Source organism: Equus przewalskii, chromosome 3, assembly GCF_037783145.1.
Source record: "Equus przewalskii isolate Varuska chromosome 3, EquPr2, whole genome shotgun sequence".
In the NCBI taxonomy this organism is placed as follows: domain Eukaryota; kingdom Metazoa; phylum Chordata; class Mammalia; order Perissodactyla; family Equidae; genus Equus; species Equus przewalskii.
The window spans coordinates 99,160,982-99,178,895 of NC_091833.1; the positions used below are offsets into that span (position 1 = coordinate 99,160,982).

Genomic DNA, 17,914 nt, shown 5'->3' on the forward strand with positions numbered 1-17,914 from the left:
CTTTGGGCTCATCGTTAAAGCCTCTAGCAGATTCTTGCTCGCATCCTCAGAGTTAATGCACCTTCTTCTTTGCAGGGTAAATTTAATTTTTGGAAATAGCCAAAAGATATTTGAAGCTGAGCCTGCTAAATAGGGAGGGTTAGTCATGCAGGATAATAACACTTTGGGATAAAAAAAAATAATAAGGTTATACTTAGAAAATATTGATTTACCTTTTTTGATGCTGTGTGTAATCTGGTTCTGAAATCATTGGCACAGAAGTGGTCTTCTGAACAAGCTTGAGCAATAGAAGTGGAAATGGAATAAATTGTGTCCTTCCAAGGCAGACGCTTTGATAGGAACAAAAATACTCAGATACATGAGATGTGATATATTCATTTGAAAAGAATTTGATCTTATGGCATTGTGGACACACCTCATATTTCAATTATTCATATGGTTTTTCCTTGAGCAATTGGTGGTTTATGAATAATGTCATGTCTTTTGCATACCCATATCATTTGGATATTTCTTTTCTCCCTGCTTCCATTCTCTCCCTCCCTCCCTCCTTCCCTCCTTTCTTCCTTTTTAGGCATATGTTGAAACAATTAGACTAAAAGATGATGAAACACTCAAGGTACAAACAAAAGAAGACGGAGACGTCTTTATGTGGTTGAAGCATGAAGCTACCCGAGGCAATGCGGCAGCTCAGGTAAAGATACAGTCCACTGTCTTGGAAATTCTATCAGTTATAATAGACCAGGTTATGCCATGGTAACACAATATCCCAAACCTCAGTGGCTTAAAACAACCCCGATTTATTTCTTGCTCACACTACTCATCTGGTGGGGGTTGGCATAGGCTGTGCTCTCGTGGTCCCCTAGGAACCTAATCTAACAGAGACTTCACGGTAACACGTAATTCCAAAACCATTGCAGCAGGGCGACGACCGTGGCAGGTCACAGGCTGGCTCTTAACGCTTCTGCTCAGGAGTGGCACAAGTCCCATCTCACACTGCATTGGCCAAAGCAAGTCACTTGGTCATTCTTGACTTCAAGTGGGCTGGTAATGTAGTCCTACCCTGTCGAGAAAGAGAGAGGTCCACAATATTTACAATGAGTCCTAAAGACTACCCTCAGGCATTTTAGTGCATCAGAAATAAAAAGAAGCATCTTGGGTGCAGGAGAGATTAGATGGGCATTGAAAATAAGGCCATGAATTCAGCTAGAAGAACAGTAGAAAAGCACGTGTGGCGTATTAGATTGAAAGGATCGACCCTGTCTTGTGAACATGCCTTGTCTTTTGGATGGACTTTTAAGAGGTACAAGAAAGGGCAGAGGGGAGGATGTGTCCTGTCTGACTTCTTGCCTTGATTTCACTATGGAGAAAAGGCCTTGGTGGGAGCCTGCTAAGGCTGATGGCACCGGGCGGGAGGAAGCCAGCCTCTTTCCCAAAGGGTGGATTTCGCTTTGCTTCGTGCTCCTGGTGAGCACAGTGTCGGGAAGAGCCACTGGGTCTGCTAAGCAGGCAGAAGCCTAGGGATGGGAAAGAGAAAGAAAACAGAAAAGAACAAATGATTGACAATCAGACATTTCAGAGACTCTGTAGTAAGAGGTCTGTACCCCTTCGTAGAGGTCTTCCTGGCATTTCAGGAGGTACTTTGCTGGAAGTTTAAGTATTTGCAGGGAAAGGAAAGAGAAGGAGATGAGAGGAGAAGCAGAAAGAAGGGATGACAATAAGGGGCCCACAGGGGGCCAGAATGTTAACTGGCATTGCCTCTGGCTCCCATCTTAGACGCCTGTCCCTAGCCTCATTGGTCTTCCTAGTGCAGGAAGACATTCCAGTGCGTAGTTCTGGAAATGCTGCGGCCAGAGCCGTTTACTGGGTGCTCCACAGCTTGCATGAACTTTCCTGGCAATGGACGCCTCTACCTTCCTTCATTCAGCAGATCTTTGTTCTGCAAGCTTCTGTTGAGTTCTGCTGGGTGAGGGCGGAGGGGACGAGGGCAGATAAATAAGATCTTGAGCTTCCTACCCCCAGAGAGCTCCCAGGCTCTGGCTAATGGTGGAGCCAGCCATGTTGACAAACGCTGGGCTAGGAGGAGATAAGAGCGCAGAAGGCTGCTCTAACCAATACTACGGCTGGGCACAGGCCTCCACACTGTTCAGTGGGCCAAGAGGATGGGCAGTACTTTCCAAAGGAGGGGGCTCTTGAGGGAGGAGACAGTTGTGCTTCTTGACCAAGTGCCATCGAGCTGTGGCCCTGGGTGCGGTAGAGTCATTCACTTGCATGCCCCGACGGACCATTTCCAGCTTGTGTGAAGGACTTATGTTTACACCAGTCCACCTTCAGGGCTCTGGCCCCCAGTTGGAAGCTAACATGTGTCCTGTGTCTGCCTAGTTCTTGGTTCTCAATATAAAAACATTTTAAACTAGCTTTGTCCTCCTACCTTTTAAAGACTTTTAAAGTCTTATGTGAAGTGTTACACAGGAAAGTCAGTATTCTAAATTGCTACTGTCTTGAAGCAACGACTGGCCCAGATGCTGTTCTGGGGCCAGCAAGGTGTGGCCAAGAATCCGGAAGCGGCGATTGAGTGGTACGCCAAGGGCGCCCTGGAGACCGAGGACCCGGCGTTAATCTACGACTATGCCATTGTGTTATTCAAGGTAAGAATCACTCAGTTTGTGCTGAAATTTGCAATTCTTGTCAGACTTCCTGAGCAGTTTCCTGTAGGCGTGCAGGCAAACAGGGAGTCTGTAACTGAAGAAACTTCCTATATGCTTCTGTCACCGTGGAAGGAAAGGGATGTTTGCTGAAAAAGCGGAGTCAGAAGCAGTCGCCTGGTCTCGTTTTTAATCATTAATCTGTTTGACACCTGGATTCTCTTTGCTTTTGCAAGAACTGTAGGCTTCTGGAGGAGACACCCATATTTTACGGGTTGGGACATGGTTGCCAGCCCCCAAAGGTGCTGCAAGTTCGCCACCACGCAGAGTTGCCATTGAATTACAGCTTAAACACAGTGCGTGCTTGGGCTGGATCTCAACAGTCTCATTGATCAAAACAAAAATCTTGGTTTTAAGCCAATAGGAGAATGGTGGGGATGGGTGGAAAGAGCATTAGCCCAGGAAACAGAGGACAGAGTTCAAGTCCCTCCTCTGCAGCCATCAGCTGTGTGTCCTTGGAGTCATCTAATCTCATGGGACAATGGTAATGACCACAGATCGAATGAGATAACATAATGAACAGGCTTTGAGAACTGTAAAATACTGTATCTTATATGAAATAATAATAGTCCACACTGATTGATCGAGCCCTCATTACCTGATTTACGTGTATTAACACATTTAATCCTCATGACAACCTGGCGAGGTAGGCACCGAGGTGTGTTATGATTGCTCTTTATATTTGTGGTCACAGGAGCACAGAGGGGTTTTGTAACTTGCCCAGGGTTGCACAACTGGTACATTTCAGGCCTGGGAATGGGCTCCAGGCAGTCTGCCTTCAGAGTCTGCCCTTAAATCCATAAACAGAAGCATCAATTCACCAATCTTGGAAAAGTAAAAAGCCGTTGGCTTTGATGAGGAAACACTCGGACCGCATGTCCACACCCAGAGAAAGCAGCTGCCCCCAGATAGCGAGTGTCTCCAGACAAAGATGTGGATTCACGGGGCCAGCCCCACCCCACAGAACCACAGCTGTGGCCACTCACTGATTAACAGCTATGACTTTTCCTGCATTTCTAACCCTCCAAAGCCTTAAAATCTATTGGTTGTTGTGGTTTCCAAATTTAGAGCCAGGACTTTTTCTTTCCAGTCACCAAATCAGCATAGAAATGATTTGACTCTTAGCCATATGCCAATGCATCCATGTATTTATTCAGTAAACACCATTTAGGGCTGACAAAATGCCAGACTGTGCTAGATGGAGGGACATCAGATGCATGAGCTGCGTCCCTGAACTCGGGGGGCTCATACGCTGGTGGGGAAAACAAGCACGAAGGAGACAGGCACAGAGGAGAGACACCTGTCCACCAGAGTTGGGGCTGGCCACTGTCCAAAGTGTGGAGAGGAGAAAGGCATGAATCAGACATTACTCCTGCCCACCTGGAGCTCACAATCTAGAGGGAGAGGCAAATACATGAATAAATGACTCTGGAGATGTCATAAGGTTTTCTCAGGGTCTGATTTCCCAAACCTGAAAGCTTTTCTGGTTTTCCTGCCCTCTAACTAAGTTATCCCTGGGAGGGATGAAGTAAGACTTTTATCAGCATCTCAAGGAACATTTTTACCTCTGGCCAGAGGTCTCTTTAATTGTAACCCATGTGAAAGAACCCCATGCAGAAAATGGACTTTCCAAATGTGAAGGACAGTAACGTGCACTTGGTTTTGTGTGGGTATTCAGCCTATTGTATTCAAAGAGGGCACCATGGTGGTGGCTGTGGTTTGTCTACACAGTCGAGTTTTGCATTTTGCATCCACATGAGGGTGGAGCTTTGACTTTTGCTGTAGCAACTGTCCTTCCTGAATTCATTCAGTGGATAGTTAGTGAGCAATTGCTATATACCAAGACTTTCCATTTCTCTCACTTAACAGCTTCCAATACTACTCTGATTTGTGTGTAGTATGTAGTCTTTGTGCAAGAAACGATCCCACTTCTGATTAAATAGCAAGTATACTGGAAAATCCCTGGTCTGGAAATCACAGTATCTGAGTTCTAGGTGCAGCTCTAACTGTGAGGTTTTGGATAAGTCAACCTCTCTGGGTCCCGGTTTTATTCCTTCAAAACCAGGAAGCTGGAGGAGATAAACTTTGAGTTCAACCAGGTTCTAACATTCTGCCGTTCTGGTCTTTCTGATGCTTCTTCAGTCCACAAAGGTTGTCTCATCGCCCTATCCAATTATGCCAAGTAATCTTCATGTCCTTTTCTCTTTCCTCTCTGTAATTAAATGAAGTAATGGTGCACTTCTGAAAAATATTTTCATCTTTCACTTTGCTTCAGCTCATTGGTTTTATTAAATAGGTAAGTTAAAGTCTAGTAGAAACTCAGTGTATGGAATTTAACCCTTAGTTAGAGCCAGAATTTTATCTTAGGATGTAAAAATTATAGAGACCACATACCCTACATGTTTTCTGTATCCTGCAAGGAGGTTGTGAATCACCCTTTCTCAGCATAGAACTGAAGTGTACAGGAGAAAATATTCCATGGTGGTTATAAGCTTGGACTCTGGAGCCTGCCTGCCTGGGTTCAAATCCTGCCTCTGTTTCTCACTCACTGTGTGATTCTGAGCGAGTTTCTCAGAGGGGAATGACAGCAGCACCTCTGCAGGGCCGCTGTGAGGACTGGATATGACAGGACAGTGCTTGGCCCCTGTTAATTAGCACAGAACTGTTCACTAGCGCTGTCTTCATTCACCATAGAGCTAAGTGTTTAAATAGTGTTAATAACTGTAGTCATTGCAAACCCTCTTACATAATATCACATGTGCCCTCGTCAACCACTGTGTCTGAGACCAGGAGGACTCCGTGGGGTACATTGAGGGGCACGGGGTGTCCGTAGCAGACTGAGTTTTGAAGCAGCAGTGGTTTTCACCTGGCTCCTCTTGCCTACCATCTTCATTGTCAGACTTACGTCAAGAGAGAGCTCAGGAGCCCCTCCTCAGACCCACCATTTCCCCCACGGGGTCCTGCAGACACCTCAGTGTGGCCCCACAGGGTTGCTCTCTTGTAACCAGAACCCCAAAGCCATTTTTCTCCATGAGCACAAACCACTTCTGCAGGAAGAACTTGCTTTTGCAGGAGGAACCTTGTCAGTTTCTGCCAGCTTCTCTGAAGCAACCGATTTCAAGGGGTCCTGTCTCCTTCACAGCTGGTTCTTGAGCTGATTGTGAAGCCGCAGTGTACCACCCTGGGGACTTCTGTGAGGACCCAGGAAGACTGCAAATGACAGCCTAATAACTCTTGACTGTCCAACACAGATAAAGTCCTTTATCCGGCTCACAAATTAGGTAATCCCCAGAGAAACACATCCAGGATGACCAAACTCACGTAACCTTATTCACATCTTCTCCCAGCAGCACCTGTGGATCGATGGGAATGAGATTCGCTCCATGACAAACAGGGAATTTTGTGTCACTGCTGGGCTGGGAGGGTGAGGTTTGTTGCCTCCACCCCACAAATATAAGCCAAATAATAATGATGGTGATGGTGATAACGCAATGGCTCTGCATATAGAAATCTGTAAGATTAGGTTTTTAATTAAGAAAGCTTGGGTTTTATTTTTAAGTATTTTATATCAAACACTGATGTATCTGTGTAATGTTTTTGAGTGTGCCCCGGGTTTATTTTCTTCATAATCATTGCTGTTTATCATTGTTTAGGGTCAAGGAGTAAAAAAGAACAGACAGCTTGCGTTAGAGCTGATGAAGAAAGCCGCTTCCAAGGTAACACTTCTGCATATTGTCAGAAGGAAACATTTCCACCACACACACCCACACGCTTGCGAGTCTGCGAGAGTGAATGGCCAGGCTTCAGCTGGAAGGTAGAAATGCAGTGGGGGGGTGGGGGGTCGCCAGCGCTGCACTGATCAGTCATTTTTGAGCTACGCACATACAGAAACCTGCCACAATGGGGACGGCAAAATTTAAAAGCTGAATTCACCTTCCAGTCAATAGAATTCAGCCCAATTTTGTTTGAAGGCTAAAATTATAATCACGGGCTGCCCTGATAACAAGCAGCAAGGGCTCCTTGAAATTGAATAGGTATAAATGCCTTTGAATTAGGAAAACCAAAAGCCTAATTCTTTTGAAGGTTAACCCTGTCGTGTCCAATGCCCATTTACTTCTCCGTGCTTTAATAATGGGGCTATTTATCAAGTTCATTGTCAGTCTTAGGAATTATTTTGCTTTTGTCACTATTTGCTCTTCAATGTTATCTTCAAGTCAGCTAGTTTCAGTATAGCAACACAGAATGCAAGTTAAATATCATTTGGGAGGGGGCACACACACGCACACACATGCATGCACACATATCCCTGTGTGCAAACACACATGCCCAATGCATGCACACTCACGCATATTTGCAAATAAATAAATTTGTAGAAACCACTGTAATTCTACAACCTTGACAGGGCCCTGTGTAGCTCTTCTGGCTCTTGAATGTGCCTCCATCCCAAAGGCTGCTAATATTTGCCCTGTCAACAAAGACTCCTGACGTTATCATGAGGATTTTTCTTCCTCATTCCCTTTCTTTAGGGAGCTCAGAGTGTCTTTTTTCTGTTAAAGAGGGAGGTGGAGCATGGAGTAAGAGAGCCAAGAGGCTTTTCCTCCGCCTATGGGGTATCAAGAGGGCACATGACCGAGGAGAAGGGAACCCAGGGAAGTGCACATCAGCTCCGACCCCAACAAATTGTAGCGCAGAAATAGAAAAGCAGTTTAATGACGGTCACTGAGGGCATTGGTTCCAGAGTGTCCTAAAATGGGGCAGTTATGGGGCTTCCTGGCAGGTGTGAAATTTGCATCTCTTTAGCCATCCTAGTGGTGAATTGATGTCTAATGTGCTTTATTTTGAAGGGACTTTTAGCTGAGCTTAGATAAGTATTGGGGAAATGCAGTTTTATGGCTCAGAGTAGTCACATCTTTGAAAGTATTAGGTGATTCTCACTCATTTACCCAACAAGGAATTTTTAAGCCCCTACCCTTTGTCGGGCACTGTGGTGAAGGTGCCTATAGTTTGATTTTTGGACTTAGCCAGAAGTCATGTGAAGGCAAATCTGTTGATTGAGGTGTAAATATCCAGAAGAAGGTATGAGTATTAAGAAATAAGACAGGAGTTCTCATGGGGCTCGGAACTTGGTCCAAATGCATTTCCTAAGGAGTTCTGCAGATGTTTTGACTCATGACAAGTGCATGTGAATAAGCCTGGGGCCCCTGACTTCACTGTAAAAGCCACGTTGATGTGTCCTTCTGTAGACTTCTTCCAAAGCTGGTTCTTGCCACTTTCTACAATGACCTGCTCTGTTACTTCACTGAAACACAGTCTGCAGGACTTATCAGGAGCCTGCCTTGCACCTGGTCCTTGGCGAGGCTCAAGAAGAATGCTTCTGTGACTGGATCCAGGGCACTAACGTTTTCCCAGGTGTCTGCTTTCTTGCGGACCTGCAAAACTGAGCCCTGCTCTCCATCCTCAGAGTAGAGGATTTGGATTCCATTTTGTTTAGCATCAGCATTCAAAGGGTGGCTCTTGTTCATTCATCAAACATTTATTGAGCACCGACTCTGTGCCAAGCACTCATATAGGTGCTTGAGATACAAAACAAAGATCCCCGCCCTCATGGAGCTTCTGTTCTACGAGTTTTGTTAGTTTCTTTCTCCTGGGCTTTCTGGCACCCAGATTCCAACATAAAGACTAGGAAGCACAGCCTTTTAGGAGCCATTGCAGACTGGAAAGGCTGCAGGCTGGGGTCTTGGCATCTGTTGTCAAGGAACACCTATCTTTCCCGGATGAAAGGGAAGGTGAAGGAGATTTGGTTCTGCACTTAGGATTCTCTCAGAGGCAAGGGCACTGTCACCCCTCGAATCCTTTTTTCCTCTGCTGGTTCCTGGTCTTGTGGGTCTAGCAGGATGGGAGGAAGGAGAGCACTGCATTCCCAGGTTGCACTCAGGTGTCTCCCTGCTGGGCAGGAGACTCTGTCAGGAGCCCTCACACCCCTGCGGGGCTCCTGAGCCTTCAGCAACTAGACTGGAGGCTGTCGTGTGGAAGCAGGTGGGAGCACTTGGGTGCAAACCTGCGGAAGCAGAGGAGGGCATCTGATAGCATGAATCAGCAAGAACAAAGACGCTCGAGACTAGATTCACATGAACCAGCCCTTCTCTGGTGCCAGTTTAGATGCAGTTCTGAAACCCACCCCCTCTCCACCACCCTCCCCTTCTGCCTCAGCCCGGACCAGACTCCACCTGGCCGAGCTGGGATGCTAAGCAGTCACAAGGCACCTGTGCTTTGCAAGTAGGATGCTGCAGCTGCTTCTCTCCGAGAATTTGCTGGTGTTCAGGGCAGGGTAATCAACAGATGGGCAGGTGGGTCACCTAGAAACCGTCCCCGCCAGGACAGGTTTCAGGCCTCCTGTTGCAGTTGAGCTTTCCTGAATTTCAGGGCACTCTTGATACTCAGGGCAATAAGAGGCCTTTTGTAGACAAGGGCATTGCGTAACAGCCCATTGGAGGGGAGTGATGATTTGGGGGCCAGCATCACTGTTGAGCTGGAATGCGAAAATCCCAGCAGCAGCCGGGAGAAATCCACCTGGGAAGACTCTGAGGCGGGCTCGTGTTTTCGAGCACTTAGCTTTTCTTTGATGCCATCTGTCCCAAAAAAGAGACAGGAAAGGTTTTGCTCAGACTCCAGCAGAATGCTTTCACAATCAATTCTCTTTAGGTTTCATTAAAACAAAAAAAAAGTAATTTCTTTCTTCTTGTTCTAAAATCCAGGGATTGCATCAGGCAGTCAATGGCCTGGGATGGTATTACCACAAGTTCAAGAAAAATTATGTGAAAGCAGCACAATACTGGTTAAAAGCAGAAGAAATGGGGAACCCAGATGCATCATACAATCTTGGAGTCCTGTATCTGGATGGTATTTTCCCAGGAGTTCCTGGAAGGAATCAAGTGAGTAAGACTTGAGACCAGCCGTACAGCTGGTCAGTCACTCAATCATGAAGCATTTGTGAGGGTGCACTGTGTGCCCAGCCTGGACGAGCCCTGTGGGTGGAACAGACACCACCCAAGACTCAGACCATGTTCCCGAGGAACTCAAGGGTCTGGTTAGGAAGACAAGATAGTGAAGAGCAAAGGAAGGCATTTAGCCATATGCCAAGTATGTGCTAATTGCTGTGAGCCAAACAGTTCTGGAAAGGGGAAATGGTGAAGGCCAGTGCAGTCAGGAGGGCTTCATGGAGGAGGGAGGCCTGAGCTGGGGAGAGGAGCAGGAGATGATATAGGGGAGAATGAGCGAGAGATGGTGCTGAGATAGATCTTACTAGAAGCAAAGAGAGCTGGGTCCTAATAGGGTTACCTGGTATGAGACCAAATTGAAGAGTAATGAAAACAACAATGACAATCTTTGGTGTTTGTTGAACACTTCCTTGGTGCCAGACACTCACAAACACTTTATGTGTGCCAAAACACTTTACGTGTGCTGTCCCATTTTATCCTAACAACTCTCTGGAATAGTTACTATTATTACATCCATTTTACATAATAAGCAACTGAGGCTCTGGCCGTGGAGATACAGCAAACTTACGGTATCTTATGTGACTTAGAGTCACACACTTAGTGGAGTCAGGACCTGGATCCCCACGTGAAATGGAAGCCTTTCGTTACCAATAATAATTTGATGATGATAATAATAACCTGAGCATCGTTACATTGAACAAAGTTCATTGAACGCCCATCCTACGCCAGGCACTGGGGACACAGCAGCAGACAAAACAGTGTCTGCTCTTGGGAAGCTTACTTTCCAGTGGGGGAGAAAGACAATAAACAAATGAATATATAATATGAGGACGGTGGAGATAGTGCTACGGGGAAATAAGGCAGGGTAAGGAGGACAGGCAGGGTAGAGATTGGGGGATGCTATTTTATAAGGGAAATCAGACGTCTCTTTGATGATGTGATGTTGTACAGACTCCTAAAGGAGGCTTACAGATATCTGGGAGAACATTCCAGAAGGAGGGAACAGCCAGGGCAAAAGCCCCAAGAAGAAAGCAGGCTTAGTGTGCTCGCAGAATAGCAGGGAGGCCTGAGTGGCAGGACCAGAAAGCAGGGGAGATGGGAGAGGCAGGCGATAAGGTCAGGGAGGCAGGTGCCTGGGTCATTGTGATGACTCAGCTCTGAGCAAGATGGGAAACTCCCAGACAGCTTTGAACAGGGCAGTGATAGGCTGTGTTTTAGGAGGCTCCTCCTGGATCCTAGCGGGGACTAAGATTGAAGGAGACCAGAGCAGGAGCAGATGGTTAATGTATTGAATCCAAGGGAGAAAGGATTCAGGGTCAGAAGAGGGGCTGAGTTGTGGCTGGATTCTGGATAATTTTGAAGGTCAAGGTGACAGGATTTGCTAATGATTGGATGTGGGGTGGGAGAGGGGAAGAGAAATCAGGACAACTCCAGCATGTTTGGCATTTATTGAGATGGGAAGAGTGGAGAGGGCATTTAGTGGGATGGGGAAGCCTTGGCAGACTTGGGGGTGGGGAATCAGAAGATCATTTTTTGTGAAACACCAGGCTAAGCCTCGAGAATGTGTTATCTCATTTAATCCTCGAAACAACTTTTCATGCTAGTTACTGTCGGAAGCCACATTTTTCAGTGGAAGAAGTTGAGATAATCTGTCAGTTAGATTAAGGAACATGCCCGAGGTCACCCAGCTAATAAGGAGCAGAGCTGGAATTTGAACCCAAGCCTGTCTGACTCTAAGACCCATGCTTAAAAACGACAGTTAACTGCCTTGGAAAAATAATAGCAATCCGTGGAACATAGGCCACTCAAAGTGCTTATTTTATTTTTTCCCCCTCTACCTCTCTCTGACTACATATGAGGTGGTATATTTTTATGCATTGCAAATGTCTGGTAACCCTCCCACACATCTGCGAGAGTGGATTTTTTATTGTCATGTTCTAATTCTCACCTTCCTACTGGAAATGCAGTTTTTGTGCATGCATTTGAATAAAGGTTTTAAGCCAGGTTAGGAAAGCAACTGCCTGAATTCTCACCTGGTATGGCTTCTGACACGGTCTTCCTTCTAGCTTGCAGGGGTTACGGGATCAAATGAGATGACACTGGTATTCGTAGTTACATGTTGTCTTATTTATTGGGCAAACTTAACCAATGGAAGAGCTGTGGTCAAGGTTATCACATCCAGAGACCAGCTCCTGTGGTTGGCTGTCTTCCTAGAACTTGCCTCGGTTTTCTTAAAGATAGCAGAAGTTATAAGGCTGTGATGCCCTCAGGTGTTAAGTACCTCCCCACCTTGGCTCTGATGAAACCAGCCCAGCCAGGAAGACTCCTCGCTAAGGAGAATGACCTTGTCCGTCTCTCTTACAGACTTTAGCTGGTGAATATTTCCATAAGGCTGCACAAGGGGGACACATCGAAGGAACCTTGTGGTGTTCCCTCTACTATATCACAGGCAACCTGGAGACGTTCCCTAGAGATCCCGAGAAGGCTGTTGTGTAAGAATCTGTCACATGCTGCGGACAACCTGTGCTGTATTCACCATGCCTGAGAAAACGAAGTTCCTTTTTCTGTTTTTTCTTTGCATTTTTTTAAATTTCATTTTTATATTTATCAGTTACACACACACATAGTTTAAAGAGCAAAAAAATTTGACGAGGCAAAAATAAAAAACAAAAATTTAATTAAAAATTAAAAAAAAAATAGTTTGATAAGAAAAAACAGGAAATCTCTGCACACCCCACCCCGGGCTCTGTGTCCTGCTCCCAAGAATAAAATATGTTCAATTTTTTAATTACTTTTTTCTTATTTGCCTCTATCTCTAAATAACATACTTACACCACTATTTCTTGTTATTTTCATTATAGGCATTGTCTAATGATGTCCCACTGTGAAAGATAAAGTTCTCTCTCGCTCTGCCAACTCCTGCCACCCCACACATTCATACTTCCTGCCCTCTCCCACCTTCCCAGTAAATGGCAGATTAGCATCAGGGCTTACATTATTATGACCATGTTCGCTGCCGAGCCATGTGGTATACTACTTGGCTTTTTCTTTCTTGCAAAGCGTTTGTTTTCTATGGAATAGCAACTGTATTTTACTGTTCTTTCGTTGCTCAGCTTTCTGTGTACTTATCATTTTCTATGTGGTTGGTCTCCAGATTCTCCTTCAGTTGTCTAAATGTCTTCTCAGTGTGTCCAGCCCCACCAGATAGCTTTAATCTTCTTGGTAACATCTCTCCCAGAGTCTTTGCTCAGGACAGAGCTGCCCTCCTGAAATGACCTTTGTCATCATTGTGGGGTTCCCGCTCCCTTCATTTCTATCTTTTGTGGTTCTCTTTGCTGGACCCTATTCCTCTTTCTTGGTTTACTCCTACATTTTGGTAGAGCGCAACCTGCCGTAGCTTCCCGAAGAACGACAGGGAGCACAATTTTGAGGTCATGCATAACTGAAATGCTTTGCAGGGCTTGGCAAACTATGGCCCACAGATAACACATGGCCTGCCACCTGTTATCTGTGGCCCCAAGAACTAAGAATGCTTTTTATATTTTTAAAGTGTTGTGAAACAAACAAACAAAGAAGAATACGCAACAGAGATCACATGTGGGCCACAAGGCTTAAAATATTTGCTATCTTGTCCTTTACAGAAAAAAAGTTTGCAGACCTCTGCTGTACACCACCCCACACCAATGGTCTAGCTCTCCAAAAGGTTATTTTTCATAAGACATTTGAGAGCCAACCCAGCGTTACCTGAACTCAGTGATAAAATTAGACACACTTGAGGCTTTTTATCATAGTTAGTTAGGACATTTGGTATGAACTTTCATGTTTCATGAATTTTCTTGTTATCCTTTTGTTATTGATTTCTATCTTAATTCCACTGTGATCAGAGATTATATTTCGAATGACTTTGATCCTTTGAGATTTGCTGAGGCTTGCTTTATGAGCAGTATATGGTCAATTTTGGTACACCTGCTTTTTTTGTTAGAGTTTGCATATTGTATCTTTTTCCAACCTTTTACTTTCAATCTTTCTCTGTCCTTTAATTTTGATGTATATCTCCTATAAACAACATGTAATTGGAGTTTTGTGTATTTTTTATTCAGTCCGACAATTTTAGTTTTTAACTGGTGTATTTAGTCCATTTACATTTACTGTAATTATGGATGTACCTGTTTTAAATCTACCATTTTACTATTTATTCCCTACTTGTTCTATCTATTCTTTGTACCTTTTTTCTCTTTTGTTGCCCTTCCTTTATATTAATCAAGTATTTTTAAAAAATTATTGTATTTCCCCCTTCCATTAGCTTGTGAGTTATGTATTCTTATAATATTGTTTTAGTGGTTGTAGATCTAAATATTACAACAGACTAGTTCATTATTAGTAAACCTCTCCAGGATAAATTCAGGGATGGAAACAAAATAGGGAAAGCTTATAATAAATCACTAAACATATTTTAAAGGAGAGAGTATTAGAATTCTTGGTGAAGGCTATCTTTTTCCATATTGGTGGATATTTGTCATTACATACCTTTCATGTCTTTGTTCCCATACATGACAGCTCCTAAGCATCCTTAAGAAAAGGCACTGAATGCGAAGCTCTCAAAACGCGTCTTTCTTTACCTTCTTAACATTCAGCTCTGGTTTATTGCTCTGTAAAAATTCTAACAAGCAAAATATTCCCCAACTGGGATTTATTGAGATCATATGAAGGAAAAAGCAATTATTTAATTTACCACAGTTTGTATATTTTCTCTTCTGTTTCCTTTTCAGATGGGCAAAGCACGTAGCTGAGAAAAATGGTTACTTGGGCCATGTCATTCGCAAAGGCCTCAATGCCTACCTGGAGGGCTCATGGTAAGCTCGGGACCCGCGTTAGAATGCACTTTCCCAGCCCTTATCTTTCAATCTGTGAGTAGCCTTATGAGATGGAGCCTTAAAATGCAACTGAAAAAGCAATTTGCAGGGAAATCACGACCTCCCAGCAATAATATTCAGAGTATCGCACGCTGATTGGCCGTTGATTGGGAAACATAGCATTTCCATGTTTAATTATACACAAAAATCAGTTCTCTAGGAGGAGCGTCCACAGTCATCAAGTTGAGAGACACACGAATGCGTTGACTTCCCCTCCCTTCAAGCTTGCTTCTCTTGGTTTTCGAGTCTGGAAGAAGCACAGGGGATCTTAGCTGACCTCTGCCTCTCAGGACAGGCCACGGAAGGTCCAGGATTTCCACCATACTCATGGCAAGAAGAGAGAGCAGCGTGTTTAAGGCTTAGGCTGCATTCTTCCGTAGATAGTTTACTGCATCTCCCACGGCCAGGAACCTGGCATTGCTCGAGTCACTCACCAAACCTCCAGTGTCACAGCCAAACAGCCTGCCCTTTCTAACCTTCTTCTGCTGGAGTTAGCATGATGTACTCTATGGCTTGAGACACCGCGTATGAGGACTTGCAAATGCTCCCCAGTTGCTGTTACTTGATTTTACAAATAAGGTGACACCTCTCCAGACTCTACCTGACTCCATCTTTTTGTTTCCTCTGTGAGTCTTAGCACTCTCTCTTACTTTTCCTTGGGCCACATTTTCTTGGCTGCTTTATTGCCTAAATGATCTGGGTATTTCAGTAATAACTAAAAAGTATATGCAAATCAGCACATATCCCCTCGGTCCGCTGCCTCAAGAACATTAGACCAGACCTGTCATCGATCATACTCTGATCCGAACCTCAATTAAAAATTAGAATATAAGGGACTGGCCCAGTGGCGCAGTGATTAAGTTTGCACGTTCCACTTCGGCGGCCCAAGGTTTGCTGGTTTGGATCCCGGGTGTGAACCCATGCACTGCTTGTCAAGCCATGCTGTGGCAGGCATCCCATATAAAATAGAGGAAGATGGGCACAGATGGTAGCTCAAGGCCAGTCTTCCTTAGTAAAAAGAGGAGGATTGGCAAACCTGTTAGCTAAAGGCTAATCTTCCTAAAAAAAAATTTTAAATATAAGTTTAAAAGAATGCCATTTTCTCCTTTGGTCCATGGGTGCCCCCGTAATCAACAGATAGCATCTCAGTAAACAAGAATCTTAGATTAGAGAATGCGAGGGAAATGAACTCAATGAAAAAAGCACCAAATACAAATGTTTATTATTATCATTTTGTGAAAGTTTATTATCTGTGGCCTCACTTTGCACAATTGGAAAGAAATTTTTTAATGAAATTATTATTTTCCAATTGATATACCTTACGATTTTTGTGGTGTTTTATCTTGTTTCCCAAGTGAGCTTCAGTTCATAAAACTCCCAAATTTGACTTTAATTCATTCTCTGCTTCTCATCCTCCAGACTTCCCACCCATACCCCCCTACAAGCTTCTTAAGGAGAACGAAGCAATTAAATATGAAAATGTTTATTTGATGGGTTTCCCCAAAGGGAGAGCACATCTGTAAATACCCATCCCCCAACACACACACACACACACACACACACACACACACGCACACACACATACACCAAGATGTCTGACACCGTTTTTCCCATAGAGTGTCTGTTAATAGCTTCTGCTAATGGCTTAGCTTTCTTGTCTACTTTTGGCTTTAATATCACAAAGCACTTCAGGTAGCACATTTAAAAATTTGCACTGAAGTTCAAGATGAACTAAGATTTTTGTGGAGGCCAGCCTGGAGGCATAGCGGTTAAGTTAGCTGCTCCGCTTTGGTGGCCCAGGGTTCGCCCAGTTCGGATCCCAGGTGTGGACCTAGCACCATTCATCAAGCCATGCTGTGACAGGCGTCCCACATATAAAGTAGAGGAAGATGGGCACGGATGTTAGCTCAGGGCCAGTCTTCCTCACCAAAGAGAGGAGGATTGGCAGCACAGGTTAGCTCAGGGCTAATCTTCCTTAAAAGAAAAAAAAGATTTTTGTCACCTATTGTCCTTCTTCGAATATTCAGTTACAACATGAGATTGTGTTTTTGGTTGTTATCTTTTGGCGGAAGGGAAGGGGAATTAAGTGTGTTCTACACTGTTTGTGAGCTGGGTCCAGTCCAGCCAATTTACTGAGTACACTTAAATGCCGGGTGCCTTGCCATAAGCTGTGGGGGATGCCACCAGTAGGGCTTGAGGAAGTTTGCAGCCTCATCTCCTCCTCATGCTGAACTACCTACAGTTTCTCTCATGGCCCATCTTCTGTCTGACCTCTGGGCCTTTGCACTTACTGTTCCCTCTGCCCAGAAGTCCTGCCTAACTCCTTACTCCCTTTTGTCCTTTCATGGATCAGGACTGCTCTTTACTTGTTGATTGCCCTGTGACTTGTATCCCAGAGCCCAGCACCTCGTGGCACCTGGCAAGTGCTTAAAAAGACAGAATAATCATAACTGAAGGGCCCTGAGCAGTATGTAAAGAGCATTAGGGATGCTGGAGAGGAAAAGAAGCTATCTGGTTTGAGGAACTTCTGCCAGCCTTCATGATGGAGGTAGCCAATGATATGGCCTTAAGGAATAGGTGAGGTTTCCACTAGACATACAAGGAACAGCATTTATGGTGAAGGGAATCACAGGAACAAAAGCAAAGAGACAGGAAAATTGTGCGTGAGTCTAGGAAATTTTAAGCCACCCAGTTTGCCTTGAGGGTAAGATTTGCAAAAGGGAGTGATATATAAAAAGACCACAGAAGTCCTGCTTTACGGAATTTTGAATGGCAGATCACACACTTTTTACTTAATTTGTGAAGCAGTGGGGAGCCATTGATAGTTTTGAGAGAGGGTAGTGACATGACAGAGCTGGGTTTGGAGATACTGAGCCAAACAACTGTGTTTGATGGAGAAGAGAAGGGAGAGTCTGAAAGGGGGAGCTAGTTCAGAACCCAGGTAAAAGGAGCTGAGCATTTGAGCCAGAGATATAGCGTGAGCCAGTTGAGTTATTTTCCCGTTCTTCTATCATATAATAGTTGGTATGTAGAAATAATATGTCCTATATATATATAGGTTCCAAAGCATAACAGTAAAGTGGACGCCTGTAACCCTATTTAAGAAAATGAATTATTGAAGCCGTCTGCATTTCCCTCCCAGATTAGATCACCCCTACTCCCAATGCCCGGAAGTAACCATCATCCTGAACCTTGTTGATCTGCCCCTTGCTTTCTTTATAGTTTTGCTACACGTAATGATGTTTTGGTCAACAACTGACCACACAGATGATGATGGTCCCATAAGATTAGTGCCATGTAG

General features: G+C 44.5%; 1 protein-coding gene across 2 annotated transcripts in view; it reads left to right on the forward strand.

The window, feature by feature from the left end:
* Positions 1–17,914, forward strand: part of SEL1L3 (SEL1L family member 3) — a 138,987-nt gene that overhangs the window by 100,851 nt on the left and 20,222 nt on the right. For both annotated transcript variants that reach the window (XM_070613040.1, XM_070613039.1), the window contains 6 exons: positions 572–691; positions 2,505–2,645; positions 6,356–6,418; positions 9,458–9,634; positions 12,065–12,192; positions 14,470–14,553. In XM_070613040.1, coding sequence (XP_070469141.1) covers positions 572–691; positions 2,505–2,645; positions 6,356–6,418; positions 9,458–9,634; positions 12,065–12,192; positions 14,470–14,553 — 713 coding nt within the window. The remainder of the gene's footprint in view (positions 1–571; positions 692–2,504; positions 2,646–6,355; positions 6,419–9,457; positions 9,635–12,064; positions 12,193–14,469; positions 14,554–17,914) is intronic.